The sequence below is a fragment of the Mirounga angustirostris genome, unplaced genomic scaffold (genome assembly GCF_029215605.1).
Source record: "Mirounga angustirostris isolate CCGP_5_RB_7025 unplaced genomic scaffold, mMirAng1.0.hap1 SCAF_10, whole genome shotgun sequence".
Taxonomy (NCBI): Eukaryota; Metazoa; Chordata; class Mammalia; order Carnivora; family Phocidae; genus Mirounga; species Mirounga angustirostris.
Genome location: NW_026991718.1, coordinates 138,315,084 through 138,334,336, shown reverse-complemented (window position 1 = coordinate 138,334,336; position 19,253 = coordinate 138,315,084). Strand labels below are relative to the sequence as shown.

Here is a 19,253-nt window from a genome sequence, read left to right as displayed (position 1 = left end):
AACCGCTTTCAGAGCCACAACCTGGGCACTGAGTCCCTCGGGCTACAGAGGGAAGGGCAGAGACCCTGACTGGCTGTCTTCCTGGAGTTCACATTGTGGTGGGGGTTAAGAGAGGGTCTGGGGCGCCTGGGTGGCTCAGTCGTTAAGCGCCTGCCTTCCGCTCAGGTCATGGTCCCAGGGTCCTGGGATCAAGCCCAGCATCGGGCTCCCTGCTCCGCGGGAAGCCTGCTTCTCCCTCTCCCACTCCCCCTGCTTGTGTTTCCTCTCTCGCTGTCTCTTTCTCTCTGTCAAATAAATAAATAAAATCTTTAAAAAGAGAGGGGGGGGGTCTGGGGAAGCAAGTGCCTCTGGAGATGTCTGGAGAACGCGTGAATAAAGGAGTCAGTAAATTGAGGTCGGAGAATGGAGGGAAATGGTTGAGAGGGGTCAGTCTGGCCCTTGACCCTGGGCCCCAGTGGACAGATGATCCCGGCAGCAGGTAGGGTGCTCCCCTCCTGTCCCCTCCCTCGGCGCGGGGAAGATCGCTTCCTTATTTCCCTGCCTCAGAGGCCCCTTGAGACGTCTGGACCCCTAAAGGTACACAGAGTCACTCGTCCTTGAAGCTATGCCGAGGTGTGCGAGATCGCCCCTTACACCCCGGCAGACACCCTTTGCATATGCAGACCTGCGCGCCGCCGACACACCTCGGAGCTCCCAGAGCGCGCCCGGCACTCGGGGCTCACAGGCAGGTGCCTCGCCGCGCAGACTCGCCGGGCGCGGGGACCGGCTCGGGCGCGGGGCCGGCTGGGGCGGGGCAGCGGCGCGCGTTCCCCGCCGGCCACACGGGCCGCCTTGCCCCCGGCGAGGGGCGTGTGCACCGGCCCGGGATCCTTGGGCCCCATGTTCACGGAGCTAAGGACCAAGCTGAGCCCCCCGCGAGGCCGCGCCGGGGCTGTGCGTGCCGGCTTCGGGGAGCGCCGGGATGTGGACGGTGAGCAGGACTGGACCAGGGCGCGGGGATGTCGCGGGTTGGGGGCTGGGGGGACCGAGAGGGATGGGGGCGGGATCTGGCGGACTCCAAGCAACGGCTTGGAGCGGAGTGGGGCGCGCGTCCTGGCCGAACGGGGTCCCTGGTGTCTTTGTCCTGAGCTGGGGGGGTGGCCTCAGGCCTTGGGGAATCAGCGCACCCTTGGCTTGGAGGAGGTTACCGGCTGGGGCTCCTGTCCTTAGGCCGGCACCATCCCGCGGTCGCCTTTTCCTTTGCGCGCCCTTCCTTCCCTAGCTCTTGAAGTGGGGCCGAGAGAGAGCCGAGGCCACAGCCGGGCTTGGGCGCCCCCGCCCCATTTTATGCTGGAATTCTGACGTTGGGGCTAAGAGGGAGGGACGGAACGACGGGCTGACAGACGGAAAGACGGAGATCCTTCCCCGAGCAAGGGCAGGAAATGGGCGGGGCCCGGCTGGACCCGGACAGGTGTAGCGCACGCTGTGGCGTCCGACTGGTTCGCCCAGAGCTTCACGCTCCTGCCCTGGCCCGGCCGGGCTCCGCGAGGCCCTGCGATGTGAGGCCAAGTGGCTCAAGAACCTGTGCCCTGAAAGATGCCAGCTTAGAATAAGTCTTCTTCGACGATATTAGAAGCCACATCGGGGCAGCAACCACACCAGCCACACCCTCTGTTTGACCCTGGATCTCAAAATTTAGAGTCACCTGGGGTCATTCAATTCCGGGAAATTGCAAGAATGAAGAGGGGTTGCTAAATCCAAGGAATCTTGAGGGGTAGAAGGAGGGGGAGTGATTGGTTTTCCCCATTACTGAGACCTCCTGGGCACATCGCCAAACTCTGCCCTCAGTTGAGGGCCTGAGGTGTGTCCATGAGAGAGAGGGTCTCTCATTTTAGTGCTGAGAGCCAGTGAGGCAAGGGCCGTGACCAGGAACCTGCTTCTGCCTGCTGAATTGGGACCTAGATGCTGTAAAGATGAGGGCAAGCCTGGGCCCAGGTTCCTCCCTCTCCCCAGGGCTCTACTGACTTGTGGACACCACACAGAGCCTTTCTCCATCCACCCATCCATCCACAATGTTTCTGGGCACCTCCTGTGTGCCAAGACATGTGCAAGGGCTGGGAGGTGACCGCTCAGGTGTCTGCCTCCCGTGAGCCATGTGAGCAACAAGTGCAGAAATGAAGGTGAAACTACAGCTTGAGTGTAGTGAAGTGTGTGTGGGAAGAGAGGGCACAAGGTGTCACTATGGCTCCCTGAGCATATGGCTGGGCCCTACACACCTGCACTGAGCAGCCCATGTCCGCTGGACACCCAGCATGCACAGGAGTTGTCCTGGGCCAAGGGCCCTGTGGCAGGTGGAAGAGCAGGTAACCTGGTTGCCGGCTTGCCCAGAGTCCATTCAGGCTTCCTGTCGATGGGTTGGCAGGTGAGCACAGCAGGACAGGAGCCAAGTCTCAAATGCCAGGTATGGCCGCAGAGCCTAGGTGCCTTCAGTGGTGATGGGAAGGCAGCATACTCAGAGGGTCGCCCTCACGCAGGGTCTCCCAGGACATAGGTGCCTGGTCTGGTTCCCTGAACCCTGGTCTGGTTCAGCATTTGTCAGCCCAAAGCAAGGATGACATCAGGCCTGTCTCAGGATAGCCCCTCACCAGGCTGTAAGTCTTATGCTCCTGGTGGGCACATTGTCTCTCTAATCGAAGCAGAATCCATCCTGCTCCCCAGATGCACTCAGAAGAGGAAAGATGTTCCCAGTTCGTCATCTTTGGACTGGGTGGGGTACTCAAGACAGCCTTTGCACGCTTCCTTTCTACCTTTGGGGGCTTGGGGCCCTCTCCTTTGTTGGAGGGAGGATGGGTTGAGCAGGGAGCTGGTTTGCAGAGAGACGATCCTCTGGCCCTGCCCCTGACCACTCTGATCAGGCGCCCATGCTCTGCAGCTGCTGCACACTTCGGCTTCTGCCAAACCCTCCTGGAGCACACGGTGTCCACTGAGAGCATCCCCTGCCACCTGCCTCGGACGCCGGGCACCAGCCTCACGTGGCACGACTCCCGTAGCCAGAGGGCCGCTGGTGGCCGGCCTGTCAAGCTCCTGCAGCAGCCTGGCACAGAGGCCCCCCAGGTACCCACCCACCGTACCCACCTCAGCCCCTTCCCTTCCCACCACCTCACCCCAGCTGCCACCCATCTGCTCCGCAGGGCCGGCTGTACTCTGACCACTATGGCCTGTACCACACAAGCCCCTCCCTGGGCGGCCTGACGAGGCCTGTGGTCCTGTGGAGTCAGCAGGACGTGTGCAAGTGGCTCAAGAAGCACTGTCCCCACAACTACCTCGTCTACGTGGAGGCCTTCTCCCAGCACGCCATCACAGGTGCCTTGGGGGCGGGGTGTCGGGAGGGGCATAGGGATCCCCCCAGCCTGCCCTTGTTCCCTCCCTCCTGTTTCCTGCTGAGCCGACCTCTCCTTCCAGTCTCTTCAGTCTCCCCAGTGTGTTTCTCTGCCCGGGCTCTGCCTGCCCTGGCCTTTCCGCTGCCTCTCACCTTCTCTCCCTGTCTCTCTAAATCTCTGTGTCTCCGCCTCTCTTTCCCTGTCCTCGAGTCTCTCTGTGTGCCCCTCCCCTTTCTCTCTCTTGGCCTTGGCTCCTGATGCCCCTTGGATGCTGACCTTGGCTCGGCCCTCTCCCCCTCGCTCTCAGGCCGGGCGCTGCTGCGGCTGAATGGGGAGAAACTGCAGCGGATGGGGCTGGCGCAGGAAGCACAGCGGCAAGAAGTGCTACAGCAGGTGCTGCGCCTGCAGGTGCGCGAGGAGGGGCGGAGCCTGCAGCTGCTCAGCCAAGGTCAGTGGGGAGGCAGGAGTGTGCGGGAAGCATGGGGGTGGGGGAGAGGCTGGGCTGGGAGGCCCAAGTGTGGGGTGGGTGGGCTGACCTCAGGGGGGCAGCCGCAGGCGCCAGTAAGGGCTGTCCTGTGCCCAGGGCAGAACGGAGATGCCAGACATCTCCACCCCTCCTCACCCCCATCCACCCTGTAGCCTCTTTCGGAAACACGTCCTAGCTGCTGCCTGGGGCTTGAAGCCCGGACCCCAGCACTGTGACCAGAGCCTGTGGCAAGGACGATGCAGACCTGGCACACAGCCCCTCTCGGACCCCGCCAGAGGCGCCAGGGGCTGAGCCCAACCCAGTGGACAGGTGGGACCAGGATTGCCATCTCTGGTTGTGCATTCTGGGCTGTGAGCAGGTGGGGGCTGCTTGGGTGTGGCCCTTCCTCCCAGGACCTGAGCCCAAATCTACCCTCTGGTGCTGCTGGCAGCATGCGGGGCAGCTACCTGGAGCCAGGGCAGGGTCTGGCTATCCCCCTAGACTCCCAGGGAGTCTCTTTATTATTTATATTCCCTTCACCCACACTGATGTCTGCGCCCCTATTGCCTGCTGAGTCACGCTCCCTCTGGGCATCCTGCCCTCCCCAGGGCAAGAGGTTTGTGTCTGCCCATTTGTCCAGTTCTACGAACCTTCACCCAGCACCTAGAGGATTGCCGGCACAGGTGGGATGAACTGTGCAGGCTCCCTTTGGCCAGGGCCACCCCCCCCCCCATGGTCAGCAGCAGCCGCCAAGAACTCTCCCTCATGATTTCTGAGACCCTCACCACACCCCCATCTATTCCCAGGACCTGAAGCAAGAGAGGTCTGGGGATTGCTCAGGTGCCTAAGACCTAACACAGCACCATGAGGACCCCATAGCCAGGATTAGGCTCAGCCATGTTGTGGCCTTGGGTTTGGGAGTTCAGCTCCTGCTCTCCCAACATTTGTTGGGGAGCTGCCCTGAGGCACAGTCGGGGGCATGTGCATTCTCACTGTTCCTTTCCCAGGAAAATCCGAATTCATAGAAGAGACTGTCCTGAGGGCTGCATCGCCCACACCCTGTCCTGTGCCCAGGGCAGAACGGAGATGCCAGACATCTCCACCCCTCCTCACCCCCATCCACCCTGTAGCCTCACAGTTGCTGAGATACAGGTGTCCCTCCAGCCACACACATCCTGGACAATCCAGGATGATCTTCTCATCTCAAAACCCTTCACTTAAGCAGCCAGCCCCTCAGCAACCACTCCGTGGGTCAGGGGGCCCAAGGTTTGGGACTGGTGCTGCCCAGCAGAGGGACAGTGAGGGTGGTCCTGGTAGCCCCCACCCTCTTGCTCCTCTGCCTTCCCATTCCCCTAGGGAACTCTGAAAATTTCAGGGACAGATGAGGCTGAGCCTCCAGCCTCTTCTCTGTGCCCTGAGCTGGCCTCCAGGTGGGAGGTTGGTTGCTGCAGGTCCTGAGTGGAATTTGGCCTGGTGCTCCCCATCCTGTAGGCCGATATAGGAAGCCCCCATGTCCTGTCTGGCCACCCTGATTGTCCCAGCCCACCTTGTGCCATCACAGCGTTGTCGTTTCCGGAGGGTCCTTCCTATCACTGCCCCCACCTCCTCCCTCTTTTGTCTTGCCCCCATGCCCCCATGCTCTTGTCTTGTCTTCTTTGTTTTGCGCTTTTTTATATTCTGACAAAAAGACCAGAAATAAACCTGGTTCTCAAGTGCCCCAAGTGTGTGTTCGGCTCCAGCCAACTGGGTGTTTGAGAGTGGGAAGAGCCCTGGGTGGGGGGGCCCTGGCTGTGGGAGGAGGGGGTGCCAGTGCCCAGCTCAGGTGCCTCCATGGGGCCACTAGGGGGCAGTGGCGTCGCATCTTGACAGGGTACCTGTTCACCCCAGGGCCAGGTGGGGAAAGAGGCAGAGGGCTAGAATCCTGGGCTCAGCCCTGTGGACTGCACCCAGACGCAGGGAGAGAGGTGCGTTACTTTCCTGGGGCTGCCGTGACAAATGAGCACAACTGGGAAGCTTAACACAACAGAAATGGATTTTGTTCCAGTGATGCAGGCCACCAGTCTGAAACCCAGCAGGGTCACACTGCCTCCTGGAGCCCCGGGTAGAACCCTTCCTCACCTCTCCCAGCTTCTTGTGGCTGCCCCAGGGACTCCTGGGCTCGTGGCATGTCACTCCATCCCAGCCTCGGTGCTCACATCACCTTCTGTCTGTGTCAAATCTTCCTCCTACAAAGAAACTTGTTACCGGATTTAAGGACCACCTGGACAATCCAGGATGATCTTCTCATCTCAAAACCCTTCACTTAAGCAGATCTGCAAAGACCTTTTTTTCCCAAATCAGGTCCCATTCATGGGTTCCAGGGATTTGACGTGGCAATCTTGGAGGGCCCCCGTTAAGTGCCCCACGCAGGGTAATGCTCTAACATAAGAAACACAGAGGTCAGGACACCCCCAACACGGGTACCCACACAGCAACCAGACACAGGGCAACACAGGGGCATAAACTGACCACCAGAGTGTGGACACACAGAGACACAAGGAGGCTAGTATCCAGACCCGCAGTACACCCTGACACACAGTGACCCCTAACATAAACACAGGGGCACAGCACACCACGTCCTGACATCCAGGCATGCTGTAGCCTGGACACACAGTTGCTGAGATACAGGTGTCCCTCCAGCCACACACACCGTGCATCTAGTCCTCCAGATATTAACATGCAGACAGGCACCCTTTTCCCCTAGTACAGGACACACATACATACCCTGACATCGGTCGTCCACACAGGACACAGCCCAGCACGTATGGTCACTCAGACACACACCTACCAATGGGCACTGATGTGTTACACACGTGAACATGCAGACTGGCATGGGGAAATACGACAAACTTGTCTGCATCTCATGCACTGACCCCTCCCCAAATCCTGCATGTCCTGCCCCCAGTGTGGGCTCCGTCAATAAGGGAAGGACAGAACCCTCCCTCTTCCTCCTGGGGTCACGTGGGCCTTTCTCTGGCTCTGATTTCCAAGGGAAGCTCTAACCCACTGAACCCTGCACAGAGGGCCCCCACCCCTCTCTCTGTGAGCACTTTGTGCCAGCCATTAGAGAAGCAGGTCCCAAGAATCCCTGTGAGAACAGGCAGACCCCAATCTGACCTCTTGTGCCCTGCCCCCAAGCAATGCACCCAACCTGTTCCAGGGTACACAGAAGTGTGAAGTGGGGAGAGGAGTAGGGGGTGGGGAAGGGTGCACCTTGTAACTGTTTCCCAACTAGTACCTCTTCCCAAGTCCTGGTAGGGTTGGTGCCCCATTCCCCCAGACCTGATACTGGGGTGCCCTCACAGGCCCGGGTTCTGGGGTACCGTGGAGCAAAGCACGGCTGGCCTAGAATCACCCCCACCCGAAGCAGACGGAGGCTGGTCCGATGGTCAGTAGCCCCAGTAGGGCCCACGGCCTCAAACTGCCCCAGCACTGCTAGGAGCCAGGCAATGATCTGAGTGTGGCCACAGACAGAGGTGGTCACGGGACTCGTTGGAAGACACCCAGATCCCGCTCTGCAGGCGCAAGACTCCCTGGGGCCAGGAGTTCGACTCCCAGAGGATGGTGGTCTCCATGGGAGCACCCTCCCAGAGCCAGCACCTAGAGGCATCTGGTCGCTTGCATCCGCGTACCCTGGGCTTCGAGCAGTTCCCAGAGCCCCTACAGTGCCTCAGTTTACCCCATTGCCTGAAAAACGCCTCTTGCCCTACGGGCGGCATAACTGGCCAATCTGCACCGGAGCCCTGGCCGACGGAGGCGACGGAGTCGGGAGCGGGGAAAGGGGGCCGGCCGGGCCGATGGGCCCCCTCCCCCCAACCCGTTCCTCCCCGTCGCGGAGCTGCTGCAGGAATACCGCGAGAGTTCGCCCCCTCCCCCCCACAGTAAAACTGTCAAAGGTGGGAGGGGCGGGAGCGCGCATGTGCGCAGCGCGGCGCGCAGCCTGCGCCGCCCGGACCCCGCGCCCCGCGCCCAGCGCCCCGGCCCCGGCCCCCGCCCCGGCCGCCGTCCCGCTGGGCGCCGCAGGTAAGCACCCGGCCGCGCCCCGGGCCGGACCCCGGAGCAGCCATCGCTCGGCCGCGTCCCCGACCCTGACCCCGCGCGCAGGTCGGGGGGGGGGTGTGGGGGCCGGGCCCGGAGCCCCCGCCCGCCGCACCCCCGCCGCGCCCGGACCCCCCCCCCCCGCCCAGCGCCGCGCCCCGCGCCGGCGCCGCGCTCCTGCCTCCTCCTTCTCCAGAAAAAGTCGCCATTTTGGTTCACTGCCTTCGCCCCCCCCGCCCCCCCCCCCGGCGCCTGCAATAGGCCCTTTCGGGGCCAAGCCAGGGCCCCGCACCCCGGCCGCAGGTGGCAGGTGGGTGGCAAGGCCAGCCTCCAGGTGTGCATTCTCTGGCCAGCCTCATCCCTGCGCCCAGCCTTGGCTACCGTCCTGCCGCCAGGGTTGCTTGGGGCGCGCCCCCCCACCCCCGCGAGTGTCCCACCTCTGCGACCCTGCTGGGCCCTCAGGCAGGGTGGAATCTCTTTTCCTCCTGTTGTGCAAGTGACAGGTCCTGGATGGAAAGAGGGTGTCAGCCTCCTAGGGCAGCCCTGGCCCCAACCCCCCAGCTCTGAATTCTCCACCCAAGCTGGAGAGAGATTGGAAAGTGGGTTCTTGGCAGGCACCCACACCCCAGGCTGTTGGATTCATCCTGGCGCTGGGGTGACTGATGCTGGCAGTCTCCTTTAGAAGTTTCCGCGTGAGGACTTCGGAGAAGTTTGTTTAGGCCCACGTAGACCTGTACCTCCCCCCAGGCTTAGGATACGGGCACCCCCTTGGCAGAGGGCAGTGACTGTCCTTACCTTTGACCTCAGCCTCTGGATCCCCTCTAGGCACTGCAGTCTCTCCACATTTCTTCTGATCTAAGTTAGTTGGGAACTACCAGAGGAGGTGCCCCCTGCCCACACAACTGCCCCCAGCCCCCTTCCTGTGGCCTTGGGTGTCCCTGTGGGAGGATCCAGAGGGCTGAGCTCAGAGTCCCTGCCCCCAGCTCTCAGGGTCTGGGGTCCCCCGGCAGAACAGGCCTATGGAGACCCAGCCTTGGGCAGTGGGGTATTCCTTGTGGCCAGTGGCTGGTGGTCTCTGGAGGAGTGGTGCTGGTGGGCCTGTAGGTGGGGGACAGAGAGGCTTTTGAGGGTGGAGGTGGGGAGGTCAGCCAGGTGGAGGGTTGGCTGAGGGATTCCTGCTGGAGACAAGGCTGAGAAGAGGATCAGATAGGATGGTTCAGCTGGCATGGGGACCAGAACCAGGTGCTTGTAGGGTGCTCAGTCCTTGATCAGCCGCCCATGTCCCCTGGGGAACTTGCTAAGTTGGGGAGTAGGCTAGGGGCCCTCAGTGCCCATCTTGGCTATCTTCCACCTGTGTCCTGGAGAGGAGGATCCAGGGATGCCCACCCAGGTAGGGTGGCATTGCCTTTGGTCTGGGTGGGGCTGTGGAGAAAGGTGTCCCAAGGTCCTGGGCCAGCACAGCCTGTGAGCTAGCGGCCATATTGGTGTCGTGATTGGCCTCTGGGAGTGATGCTGTTGACCTCTTTCCTTCTGAACACTCCACCTCTCTAGGGCCCCCCCCCGCCAGCCCGGTAGCAGGTGTGATTCTTGGCACTCTTTGGGACTGTGTGTCTGGGGACAGAAGAAGTCTGTGGGAGCTGATGAGGGTTTCAGGACAGGGTTAGATGCTTCCAAGATAATTGTGTCTCCTGTATAATCTGGGGGGACCTCATCTGGGCAGCCCCTCCCCTAAACCAGAAGCCTCCATCATCTATTTTCCCATGTGGCCAAATACATAGGCAGGTAGTCTCTCCTTTCCTGAGCCAGAGAGGGGCCTGTCGGGGGGTGGGGCTCAGGGACAGCCCATTTCAAGTCCTGGCTCAGGCCTGGTAGGCCTCACAAGTCTGTCCACTTGCTGTGCAGAGATGACTGATCCCTTCTGCGTTGGAGGAGGCCGCCGGCTCCCAGGGTCCACCAAGAGTGGACCTGGGAAGGATGGAGGCCGGAATGAGGTCCGACTTCCTGTGCTGCACGACCCACCAAAGTTGGGTAAGAGAGGTCAGGCCAAGGTCAACTCCAGGCAATCATCGCAGGCAGCCAGTGCTGGGTGTGGGACTCCTCCCCAGCTCCCAGCTCCCCAGTGGTCCGGCTCCTGGGCTGCCTGGGCTCTTGAAAGCCTTCCCAGGGTGGGGGCAGCCTGGGGCCCTGGATTCTTGTCCTAGGCTGACCATAGTCTCCCATTCCCCATGCTTCACTATGGGGGAAGTGGGGCTTACTCCAGGCCTGACCAGCCCCCTGGGTGGCAGGCGAGGCCGTGGGAAGCAAAGCTTCTAAGTCTTGGCATATCATGTGTTGCAGGGATGCCGGTGGCCCGGGGTGGGCAGACAGTGCCCAGCCAGGCCCCACTCTGCTTTGACTCGGGAAGTCCAGCCAGTGACAGGACCGAAGGGAAGAAGAAGGGGCGTCCGAAAGCTGAGAACCAGGCCCTCCGAGACATTCCTGTGAGCTCCCTGAAGGCTGGGGTGGGACTCACACTGGGATCTGCCTGTCGTGACCACTGCCCTGCCTTAGCTAGCTTGCCATACATCCAGCCCCAAGCCCTCCCAGCCTGCGTCGGAGGGTCGCTCCATGCTTTAAGGCTCCGTCTTGTGGCCTGGGACCTAGTGGACCACGTCTGTGGGGCTTTAGAACAGGTGTAGTACACAGTCGCTGCTCAGAGCGGCCTGAGTCTTGCTGCAGTCCTGAGGTGCGGGGGTTCTTGCTGCCTGTCTGCCCTGCAGGCCTGGGGAGGGTGCTGAGTCTGAGGCTGGGCTTGGCAGAGGCCCAGCTGGCTGAGGGGTCAGCAGCCTCGCCTTTTCCGTGCCCAGCTCTCCCTGATGAACCAGTGGAAAGACGAATTCAAGGCACACTCAAGGGTGAAGTGTCCAAACTCAGGGTGCTGGCTGGAATTCCCCAGCATCTACGGGCTCAAGTATCATTACCAGCGCTGTCAAGGGGTAAGGGGCGGTGGGGCAGGGAGGAGGAAGAGGCCTGGGGCCCACCTTGCCCCACCTGCCTGTGTAGGGTGTGTGTGGGCAGTGGCCTCAGGCCGTCCTCCCCATGTCTGCCCTTTCCTCTCAGGGCGCCATCCCAGAAAGGCTGACCTTTCCCTGCCCCTTCTGTGAGGCTGCCTTCACCTCCAAGACCCAGCTGGAGAAGCACCGCATTTGGAACCACATGGACCGACCCCTGCCTGCCCCCAAGCCTGGGCCCGTCAGCCGGCCAGTCACCATCAGCCGGCCCGTTGGAGTCAGCAAGCCCATTGGAGTGAGCAAACCGGTCACTATTGGCAAACCTGTGGGTGTCAGCAAACCCATCGGCATCAGCAAGCCAGTGACGGTCAGCAGGCCTGTGCCGGTCACCAAGCCAGTGACGGTCAGCAGGCCTGTGCCGGTCACCAAGGCTGTCACGGTCAGCAGGCCTGTGCCGGTCACCAAACCCATGCCAGTCACCAAGTCTGTGCCGGTCACCAAGGCAGTGACTCTCAATAAGCCAGTGCCAGTCACCAAATCCGTGCCGGTTACCAAACCGGTGACCATCAACAAACCGGTGCCGATGACAAAGCTTGTGACAGTTGCAAAACCCGTGCCAGTCACGAAGCCAGTGACGGTCAGCAGGCCCATTGTGGTCAGTAAGCCAGTGACGGTCAGCAGGCCCATTGCCATCAGCAGGCACACACCACCTTGCAAAATGGTGCTGCTGACCAAGTCTGAGAACAAAGCTCCTCGTGCCACAGGGAGGAGCAGCGGTAAGAAAAGGTATGGGGTCTCCTTCTGGGTTGGAGGTGGTAACAGGGCCCAAGGTGGGCCCTCCTGCCCCTCACCTGCCTGCTCCCTGCAGGGCAGCGGACAGCCTGGATGCCTGCCCCATCCTGCCAAAGCAGGCGAGGCCCGAGAATGGGGAGTATGGCCCCTCCACCATGGGCCACAGCTCGGCCTTCCAGCTGAGCACAGACCCCAGCGGCAGCCCCCTCTCCCTGGGCAGCAGGCTCTTGGGGAGCAAGGAAGCACCGAGGGCCGCAGGCCCTGTGTCCCCACCTGAGGAGGGAGCGGAGCGCACAAAGCACAGTAAGAGGAGAGCGGGGGGGCAGTGGCTGGCGTGGGGTAGCTGTCCGCTGGCCCAGGCTTCCCGATGGTTATTTGACCAGAACCTCGGGCCCTGTCTTCTCTCCCCCGAGTCAGGAAGGAAACAGAAAACACCCAAGAAGTTTACAGGGGAGCAGCCGTCCATCTCAGGGACCTTCGGACTCAAAGGTAGGGCCCTGGCATGGCCCGTATGCCCCGTGGCACCCGCATCTGGAGCTGGATGCACGCACAGTGTGACTGCACCCTCGGCTCACAGCTGCCCTCCTGTGTATGTGCACGCAGGCCTAGCCAAGGCAGAGGACAAATCCCGCGTGCACCGCGCCAAGAAGCAGGAGGGGCCGGGCCCCGAGGATGTGCGGAAGAAGGTGCTGGCTCCGGCTAGTACTGTCAGCAAGGAAGTGCCGGCCCCCACGGCCCACCCAGCTCCAGGTCGGGGGGCTGCCGGGAAGCGGGGCCCAGGACAGATCTCAACTCTGGGGCAGATCCTGGACCACAGGGACTAGGGGCTGAGCGTGGACCGTGGGTCCTGTGCTTGGCGTCCAGGGCGTCCGGGAGCCCCCACCAGTCCCTGAGGCCCTGGCCCTGCCCCACAGGTGGCCCTGAGGAGCAGTGGCAGCGGGCCATCCATGAACGGGGGGAGGCCGTCTGCCCCACCTGCAACGTGGTCACCCGAAAGACCCTCGTGGGGCTCAAGAAGCACATGGAAGTGTGTCAGAAGGTAAAGCTGTCCTGGGGTCCGGGTGGGGAGGTGCTCAGAGTCAGCGTCTCACGGCCGGGACGGGTCTGCAGCTGCAGGACGCTCTCAAGTGTCAGCACTGTCGGAAACAGTTCAAATCGAAGGCCGGCCTCAACTATCACACCATGGCCGAACACAGCGCTAAGGTACGCCCTGACCCGCCCACCACTGGCCTCCTAGTCCGTCCCACCCCGCCCTCCCTGCCCTGCCCGCTGACCTTTCATCACGACATGGCAGCAGAGCGAAGGCGCAGCCACGGGGCGCAGGCTCCCATGCCTGACCTTGGACATCTGTGGCCCTGACCCTGGGCAGGGGTGGGGCCCTGTGGTGGTGGGGATCTTAAGGCTGGGCCTGCCCCCCAGCCCTCTGACGCTGAGGCCTCGGAGGGGAGTGAGCAGGAGGAGCGGGAGCGGCTGCGCAAGGTGCTGAAGCAGATGGGGAGGCTGCGCTGCCCTCAGGAGGTCAGTGGGATGGCAGGGTGTGGGGCGCACGTGTGGGATGAGGCCCAGCCTCTTGCCGGCCACTTACCCAAGCCCGACCCCAGGGCTGCGGGGCCGCCTTCTCCAGCCTCATGGGCTACCAGTACCACCAGCGACGCTGTGGAAAGCCTCCGTGTGAGGTGGACAGCCCCTCCTTCCCCTGCGCCCACTGTGGAAAGACCTACCGCTCCAAGGCTGGACACGATTACCACATGCGCTCAGAGCACACGGCCCCGGTGAGCAGCCCGGGGCCTGGGTCCTCCCTTCCTGGGGGCCGAGTGCGTGAGGAATCGTGAGCCTGGGGCCCTCCCCGCAAGGTGCCCCTGTGTTCGCGACTCATGGCCCGTATGCCCCATGGCTCCTGTGGGTCACTCTGGCCTCCCTGCTCTGCAGCCACCTGAGGAGCCTGAGGACAAGCCCCCTGAAACTGAGGACCTGCTGGGAGTCGAGCGGACCCCCAGCGGCCGCATCCGCCGCACCTCAGCCCAGGTGGCCGTATTCCACCTGCAGGAGATTGCAGAGGACGAACTAGCTCGAGACTGGACCAAGCGGCGGGTGAAGGACGACCTGGTACCTGAGACTGCCCGGGTGAGGACGTGACCTAGCTCCGGGTCCCTTGCGACAGTCCTGCCCCTGTGACCTAGGCCATTGGTTGACTGTCCAGGTTCAAACTTGTGGAGGGCGCACTTGAGGTCCTTAGAGCAGTTGCGGGTATCTGGGCTCAGCCCTGGCCTGGCACTTGGGAGCTCCCCTTTCGCAGGCCCACTGGGCTCACCCCCGTGTGCACCTGTTTTTACAGCTCAACTACACTCGGCCAGGCCTCCCCACGCTCAACCCCCAGCTGCTGGAGGCATGGAAGAATGAAGTCAAGGAGAAAGGCCATGTCAACTGCCCCAATGATGTGAGTTGGGGCAGGCTGGTGGGGTGGGTGTGGGGACACTGGGATTCAAGGACAAGGAGCTCGGGCATGGCCCTGGGTAGGGGGCCTCCAAGTGGCCAGCTTACCTGTGATCCCTGGGCCCCTGCAGGGTCCTTAGATGGAGAGGTCCAGCCTGCCCATACCCCAGGCTTCCTGGGGCCAAGCCCTGCACTCATATCCCCTGAGCAAGGGGTGCGTGTGTATTTGTTGGGAGCATCTGCTGGGAGGTTCTCTCTCACGATTGTCTCCTGTCCCCAGTGCTGTGAAGCCATCTACTCCAGTGTGTCTGGTCTTAAGGCGCATCTTGCTAGCTGCAGCAAGGTCAGTGCCCAGGCCCTTTGTCAGGGTGGGGCGGGTGCTCGGCACTCCCAGCCAACCCCTAGAGGTCCCCACGCGTTGTGTGTGTGACCCTACCCCACCCCCATGGGGCAGCCTCCTCCATAAGCGCAGGGACTGGCCAGGGCCCGGTGGCCAACCCTGCCCAGGGTACTCCAGCCCTGTCCGTGAGTCAGTCAGCCCCAAGTTGTTCTGCCCACAGGGGCTCCTTGTCTGTGTGGGTGTAAGAGGGCACACTGACGTGGGCTTGGGGTGAGGGCCCTCAAGAAAAGGCTACAACGGGCGCCTGGGTGGCTCAGTTGGTTAAGCAACTGCCTTAGGCTCAGGTCATGATCCTGGAGTCCCGGGATCGAGTCCCACATCGGGCTCCCTGCGCGGCGGGGGGTCTGCTTCTCCCTCTGACCCTCCTCCCTCTCATGCTCTCTCTCTCTCATTCTCTCTCTCTCAAATAAAAAAAATAAAAAAAGAAAAGGCTGCAACCCTTCCCCGGGGTACCTGCCTCTTCCCATCCTCCCTGTGTCCCTTACCTTCCCGTAGTGGGGGCAACTCCGAGGTCCTGCCACAGAGAAGTCTCATGGGTCCCGGAAGCCCACCTGTTGAGCACCCAGCCAGATGAGCTGTGGCTGCCCCAACCAGAGGTTGGGCATACATGCAGGCAGAGAGGCAGGTGCCCTGGTTGGAGCTGGTGCTTCAGGTCTTCCAAGGGGTGGGGGTGGGGTCCAACCTCTGGGGGCCAGCCCGCCCTATGCCTTGCAGGGAGACCACCTGGTGGGGAAGTATTGTTGTCTGCTGTGTCCGAAGGAGTTCAGCTCTGAGAGTGGCGTCAAATACCACATCCTCAAGACCCACGCAGAGGTGGGATGGGCCGAGCGCCCTGCTGGGCCTGGGGGGGAGTGTGGGGTGTGGGGGGTGGGAGGGTGACGCTTGTATGGCCTTGGAGTGAGCAGCCAAAGTTGAGAGAGCTGCTGGTTTCCCTTCAGCGGGGCTTCTGGCTTCCCTGGAGGAGCAGAGAAGCTTGGGTGCCGCTCAGCCACCTTAGCACAGTGGCCTGCCTAGCCCCAGTGCCCAGCACCTCCTGCCCCAGGGTCTGCATTGTGTATTTTCTTTCCAGAACTGGTTTCGTACTTCGGCAGACCCACTTCCCAAACACAGGAGCCAGGACTCACTGGCGCCCAAGAAGGAGGAGAAGAAGAGTCTGGTGGGCGGAAAGAAGCGAGGCCGAAAGCCCAAGGAGCGGACCCCTGAGGAGCCCGCGCCTAAGATGCCCCCCCGTCGGGACGACTGGCCGCCAGGAGGCAGAGACAAGGGGGCCCGGGGCTCCACTGGCCGGAAGATGGGAGCCAGCAAGGCCCCTGAGAAGTGAGCGTGGTGGCTGGCAGGTGGGTGGGGCCTGGCCCCCACACTGGACACCAGGTCCACTCTGTTGAGGGCGGGGGTAGCTGGTTCCAGCACCTTCTGCTCTCCAGTTCTCCATCCCCCACCCCTGCCTGTTCATCTGTCCAGTGGAGGCAGCCAGCCCCTCTCTCCTACCTGAAGGTGGCCCCCCCCGTGCTGGCTGTGGAGGGCACACAGGGCTGGGGGTCCCTTGGGGGAGGGCCTGTGGCAGTAACAGACGCGCAGTAGTGTGCAGGGACATTCACAGGCCTGGCAGAGTCGGGGGCCCCGGGTGGGCAGGAGGAGGGTCTGCAGCTTAGGCCTCAGGGCCACGGGGCGGTGCAGGGCAGGCAGAGGGCCTTCACCGTGTGAGCTCCATGCCCCGTCTACTTTCTCAGGCCCAAGGCTTGGGGGTCCTTGGTGACCCATGGTTCTGGGCTGATGAGGGCACCTGAGCAGCCTCACCTCTCCACCCGACACTGGACCCCAGCACCCCCAGCTACCTCCCAGGACAGACCCTGAGTCTGACTGCTACCGTGCTGACCTGACAGCCTGCCCCACCATGGCCTCCCTTGTCCTTCCGCCTCTGGGTCCTCTGCTTCTGTTCTCTACCTCTCCAGGCCTGCCCTCCCCTGCCTGTGCAACCCTTGCTGTGCTTGGGCCCCTTCCCCACTGGCCCCTGTCCGTCATGGTGGGTGGACTCTCTGCCATCCCATCTCCATGGGTGCTCCCTGCCTGGGGCGAGGGGAGGGTTCTGGTCTGACCTGCGGGCTGCAGGAGCAGGGGGTGAGGGGGCCACGGTGGAGCACAGCTTTGCCTCCAATCTCCAGCTTCGCTAATGCCACTGCTCTAGGTTGGGGCAAGTCCAATGGGTTAGAGATGGGCCAATCTAGGCTCTGGGGTCAGCCTGGGGCCCACAGGCATGTGGGGTGGGGAACTGGGGCCCAGCCCTGAGGAGTAATCCCTGTGGGAATCAGCCTTCTGTCTGCTGGTCTGGGTTGGCTTGTAGCTAGGCTCCCATGGGAGTCCCCATCCCCCCTTTTTTACCTGCCCTTTTGTTTCTGGTTGTGTGGTCTTTTGATATGAGAGCTAAAGGCCAGGGAGGGAGCTTGGCCAAGGTCACATTGTGTTGGTGGCAGCTCTGCAGCTCTGTGTTGGACCCCGAAGGGGATGGCTAGGTCTGCAGGTTGGCTAGGGTTCAGGCTGGAGCTCAGGGCACCCAGGGGAGGCGGCCACACTGCCTCTGGTCTCCTCCCTGGGCCCCACCTTCCAACTTTGGCAGTGTAGGGAGGAGGGGGATCCTCAGAGCCCCTGGGTTTGGACAGAGGCTGTTTCCCACTGGGGGGCGGGGGTGGGCTGAGGGCTCGGTCTTGCCGATCCTGGACGATGTGAATTTTGATATTTGCCTGTGTGCGTGTGTCTCCTGGGTGTAGTGGATGCCAGTCTTGTTGCTGTGACAAGTAACAACCTTTTTTTTATTCTGTTTTTTATACAAAAACACAACAATCTGACATTTTGGTGCTAAGGGTTTCCTGGTGCCGACGGTGGATCTGGGGACTGAGAGGGTGTCTCTCCCCTGCTCAGGGAGGCAGTGCTGACTGGGCACCTCTCTGCCCCCCCACCCCCAGCTCCCGTCCTCATCTAGTCCCAGGAGAGGAGAGGCTCCCAGTCGGGCTCAGCTCTCCTAGCTCTGCAGTAAGGAGACAGGTTCCAGGGGAGCCTCTGGGGCACGTCGTGCTGCCTGTCTCCAGCTTCTTCCTTTGGCCAGAAGGCACTGACTTGGGCAATCCTGGCCTGATGTGGTAGGGAGGGGGTGTAGAGACATGGGCTACCCCCAGTCACACACACCTTGATTTGATCAAAGGGTAGAGGCGTGGGCAGATGGGTGTGATCCAGTGTCAAAGGTCACGGGAGGGCAGTGTGGGCAGGGCTTTGGACTGCATGGGCAGAAGGGTTTTCTTTTCCGTGTTCTGGGTGTCACTATGGTGTACAGCTGGTGGGGGCAGAGCTGGGGTCAGGCAGCCACTTTAGGAGCAGCCTTGGGCAGGGCTGGCAGGAGCCCTAGGTGCATTTTGTCCTTGTCACCAGTGGCTGGAGGAGGTTGGACCTCAACACCTCTGCTGGGGACGGCCGTCCGCCCCAGCCTCTCAGGTACTTGGCCCTTGGGGAGTGGGGGGCTGGTTTTTTGCTGGGGGATGAGTTTCCAGGTCGCCCCCTGAAGTCCACAGATGGTCCCTGGTTTGGGAACCCCGCCGAGATGTGTGGGAAGAGGTGGGGTCCTGGGTAACTTGATGTTTAGCACTTTAACCCCCTTCTTTGTCTTTAAAGTGGGTGTGGGGAGCTGCTGCCAAACGTGGCTGTTGGGTCGGACCCCTCTCTCCCTTCTTCCTTTCCTGCTTCCCATGCTCTGGTGAGTGGCAGTGGTGAGCTGGTCGGCAGAGCCCTCCTCCAAAGGGGGCAGAGCCCTGGGGGGCTCAGCAGGATCTGCCCATCTCCCACTCTGGTGGGCGTTCAGCCAGGTAACCACCTGGCCTTGATTGACACCTTCAATGAGAGGGACTGGCGTGGCAGACCCCCCGGGGCATGATGGGCACGGACCCTGCCCAAGACCCAAGCCCAGGGCACAATGCCAGGTCCCTTTCTGAAGATCTACCTCTGGCCCCGCCCACCCCCTCCCCAATCCTGCCCTGAGAACAGGAAAGGGCCGACTCAAGGGGCTGACACTTCACACAAAAATAGGATGCACTTTATTTGCTTGTGCAAAGGCAGATGAGGGTGCATCCTGGTGTGACCAGTGGCCCTCCCAGCCGTAGCCTCCATCCTGTCCCTCCGGTTCAGAAGGGAGAGAACGGGTGCACCCTGATCTGCGGAGGGCAGGGCTGTCCCGGTGTGTCCAGTTCGGTGGGCCCCAGGTGGCTTGCCCTGGAGGCCTGGGGTTCGGGGGCCTGGCCAGCACCTCTGGCCCGGCAACCACACATCCTGTGCTTTGGGTTTCTTGGTTTGGGTTTTTTAATGCCAGTTCTCCGTACATAAGTGCATTTTGAAAGAGAGGTTCCAGCTATCACTTGTAACCATATATATACATATATATTCTATCTACAAAGTGTTTATTTGCAAGATGTTTTGACGGTGAGCTCGGGCCCTGCCCACCTTGTGACCATCTGTCCCCGGTCCTCGTCCCCGCCTCCCCGGCCCACAGTGGCGTGGGGGTGGGCCATCAACTGTATGTATTAAATATGACTGTATCAAATAAATGTTTATTGATTTTTTTCCAGGGGCTTTGTGCGGCTGAGTTTGTGGTAAAGCTCGGGGTGGGAATTCTTCCCCGCGGAGGACCCACCGCTCGCGGCGGGTGAGGCCGGACTACAAGTCCCGGCATGCATAGCCGTACGGCCTCGTGGGAC

The 19,253-nt window shown here is 61.9% G+C and overlaps 2 protein-coding genes across 5 annotated transcripts; both read left to right on the top strand.

Annotated features, from left to right (window-relative positions):
* Window positions 1-520: 520 nt before the first annotated feature.
* SAMD10 (sterile alpha motif domain containing 10) lies at window positions 521-5,909 on the top strand. Its single transcript, XM_045883918.2, has 5 exons — window positions 521-970; window positions 2,912-3,093; window positions 3,171-3,342; window positions 3,667-3,807; window positions 3,999-5,909. Exons 1-5 carry the CDS (start codon window positions 880-882, stop codon window positions 4,019-4,021), a joined length of 609 nt encoding a protein of 202 aa, XP_045739874.1. The 5' UTR covers window positions 521-879; the 3' UTR covers window positions 4,022-5,909.
* Window positions 5,910-7,743: 1,834 nt separating this feature from the next.
* Window positions 7,744-19,123, top strand: ZNF512B (zinc finger protein 512B). Of its 4 annotated transcripts, none has more exons than XM_045886156.3 (17): window positions 7,744-7,887; window positions 9,805-9,930; window positions 10,240-10,382; window positions 10,749-10,877; window positions 11,002-11,678; window positions 11,761-11,987; window positions 12,102-12,173; window positions 12,288-12,434; window positions 12,599-12,723; window positions 12,795-12,887; window positions 13,104-13,202; window positions 13,286-13,456; window positions 13,614-13,808; window positions 14,020-14,121; window positions 14,398-14,460; window positions 15,232-15,330; window positions 15,587-19,123. In XM_045886156.3, the coding sequence occupies exons 1-17, from the start codon at window positions 7,782-7,784 to the stop codon at window positions 15,836-15,838; spliced, it is 2,826 nt and encodes a 941-aa protein (XP_045742112.3). In that variant the 5' UTR covers window positions 7,744-7,781; the 3' UTR covers window positions 15,839-19,123. The 4 variants fall into 4 exon arrangements, with proteins under 4 accessions (XP_045742112.3, XP_045742113.3, XP_054366175.2 ...); XM_045886157.3 differs by having other exon boundaries at window positions 15,213-15,330; window positions 15,587-15,725; XM_054510200.2 differs by lacking the exon at window positions 10,749-10,877.
* Window positions 19,124-19,253: the final 130 nt, after the last annotated feature.

Coding starts and splice junctions, on each gene's coding strand:
- SAMD10 (XM_045883918.2), top strand. CDS start 880: ATGTTCACGGAGCTAAGGACCAAGCTGAGCCCCCCGCGAGGCCGCGCC. Junction 971..2,911: donor GGAGCGCCGGGATGTGGACG/GTGAGCAGGACT, acceptor CATGCTCTGCAG/CTGCTGCACACTTCGGCTTC. Junction 3,343..3,666: donor CTCCCAGCACGCCATCACAG/GTGCCTTGGGGG, acceptor CCTCGCTCTCAG/GCCGGGCGCTGCTGCGGCTG.
- ZNF512B (XM_045886156.3), top strand. CDS start 7,782: ATGTGCGCAGCGCGGCGCGCAGCCTGCGCCGCCCGGACCCCGCGCCCC. Junction 12,724..12,794: donor ACATGGAAGTGTGTCAGAAG/GTAAAGCTGTCC, acceptor ACGGGTCTGCAG/CTGCAGGACGCTCTCAAGTG. Junction 14,461..15,231: donor ATCTTGCTAGCTGCAGCAAG/GTCAGTGCCCAG, acceptor TATGCCTTGCAG/GGAGACCACCTGGTGGGGAA.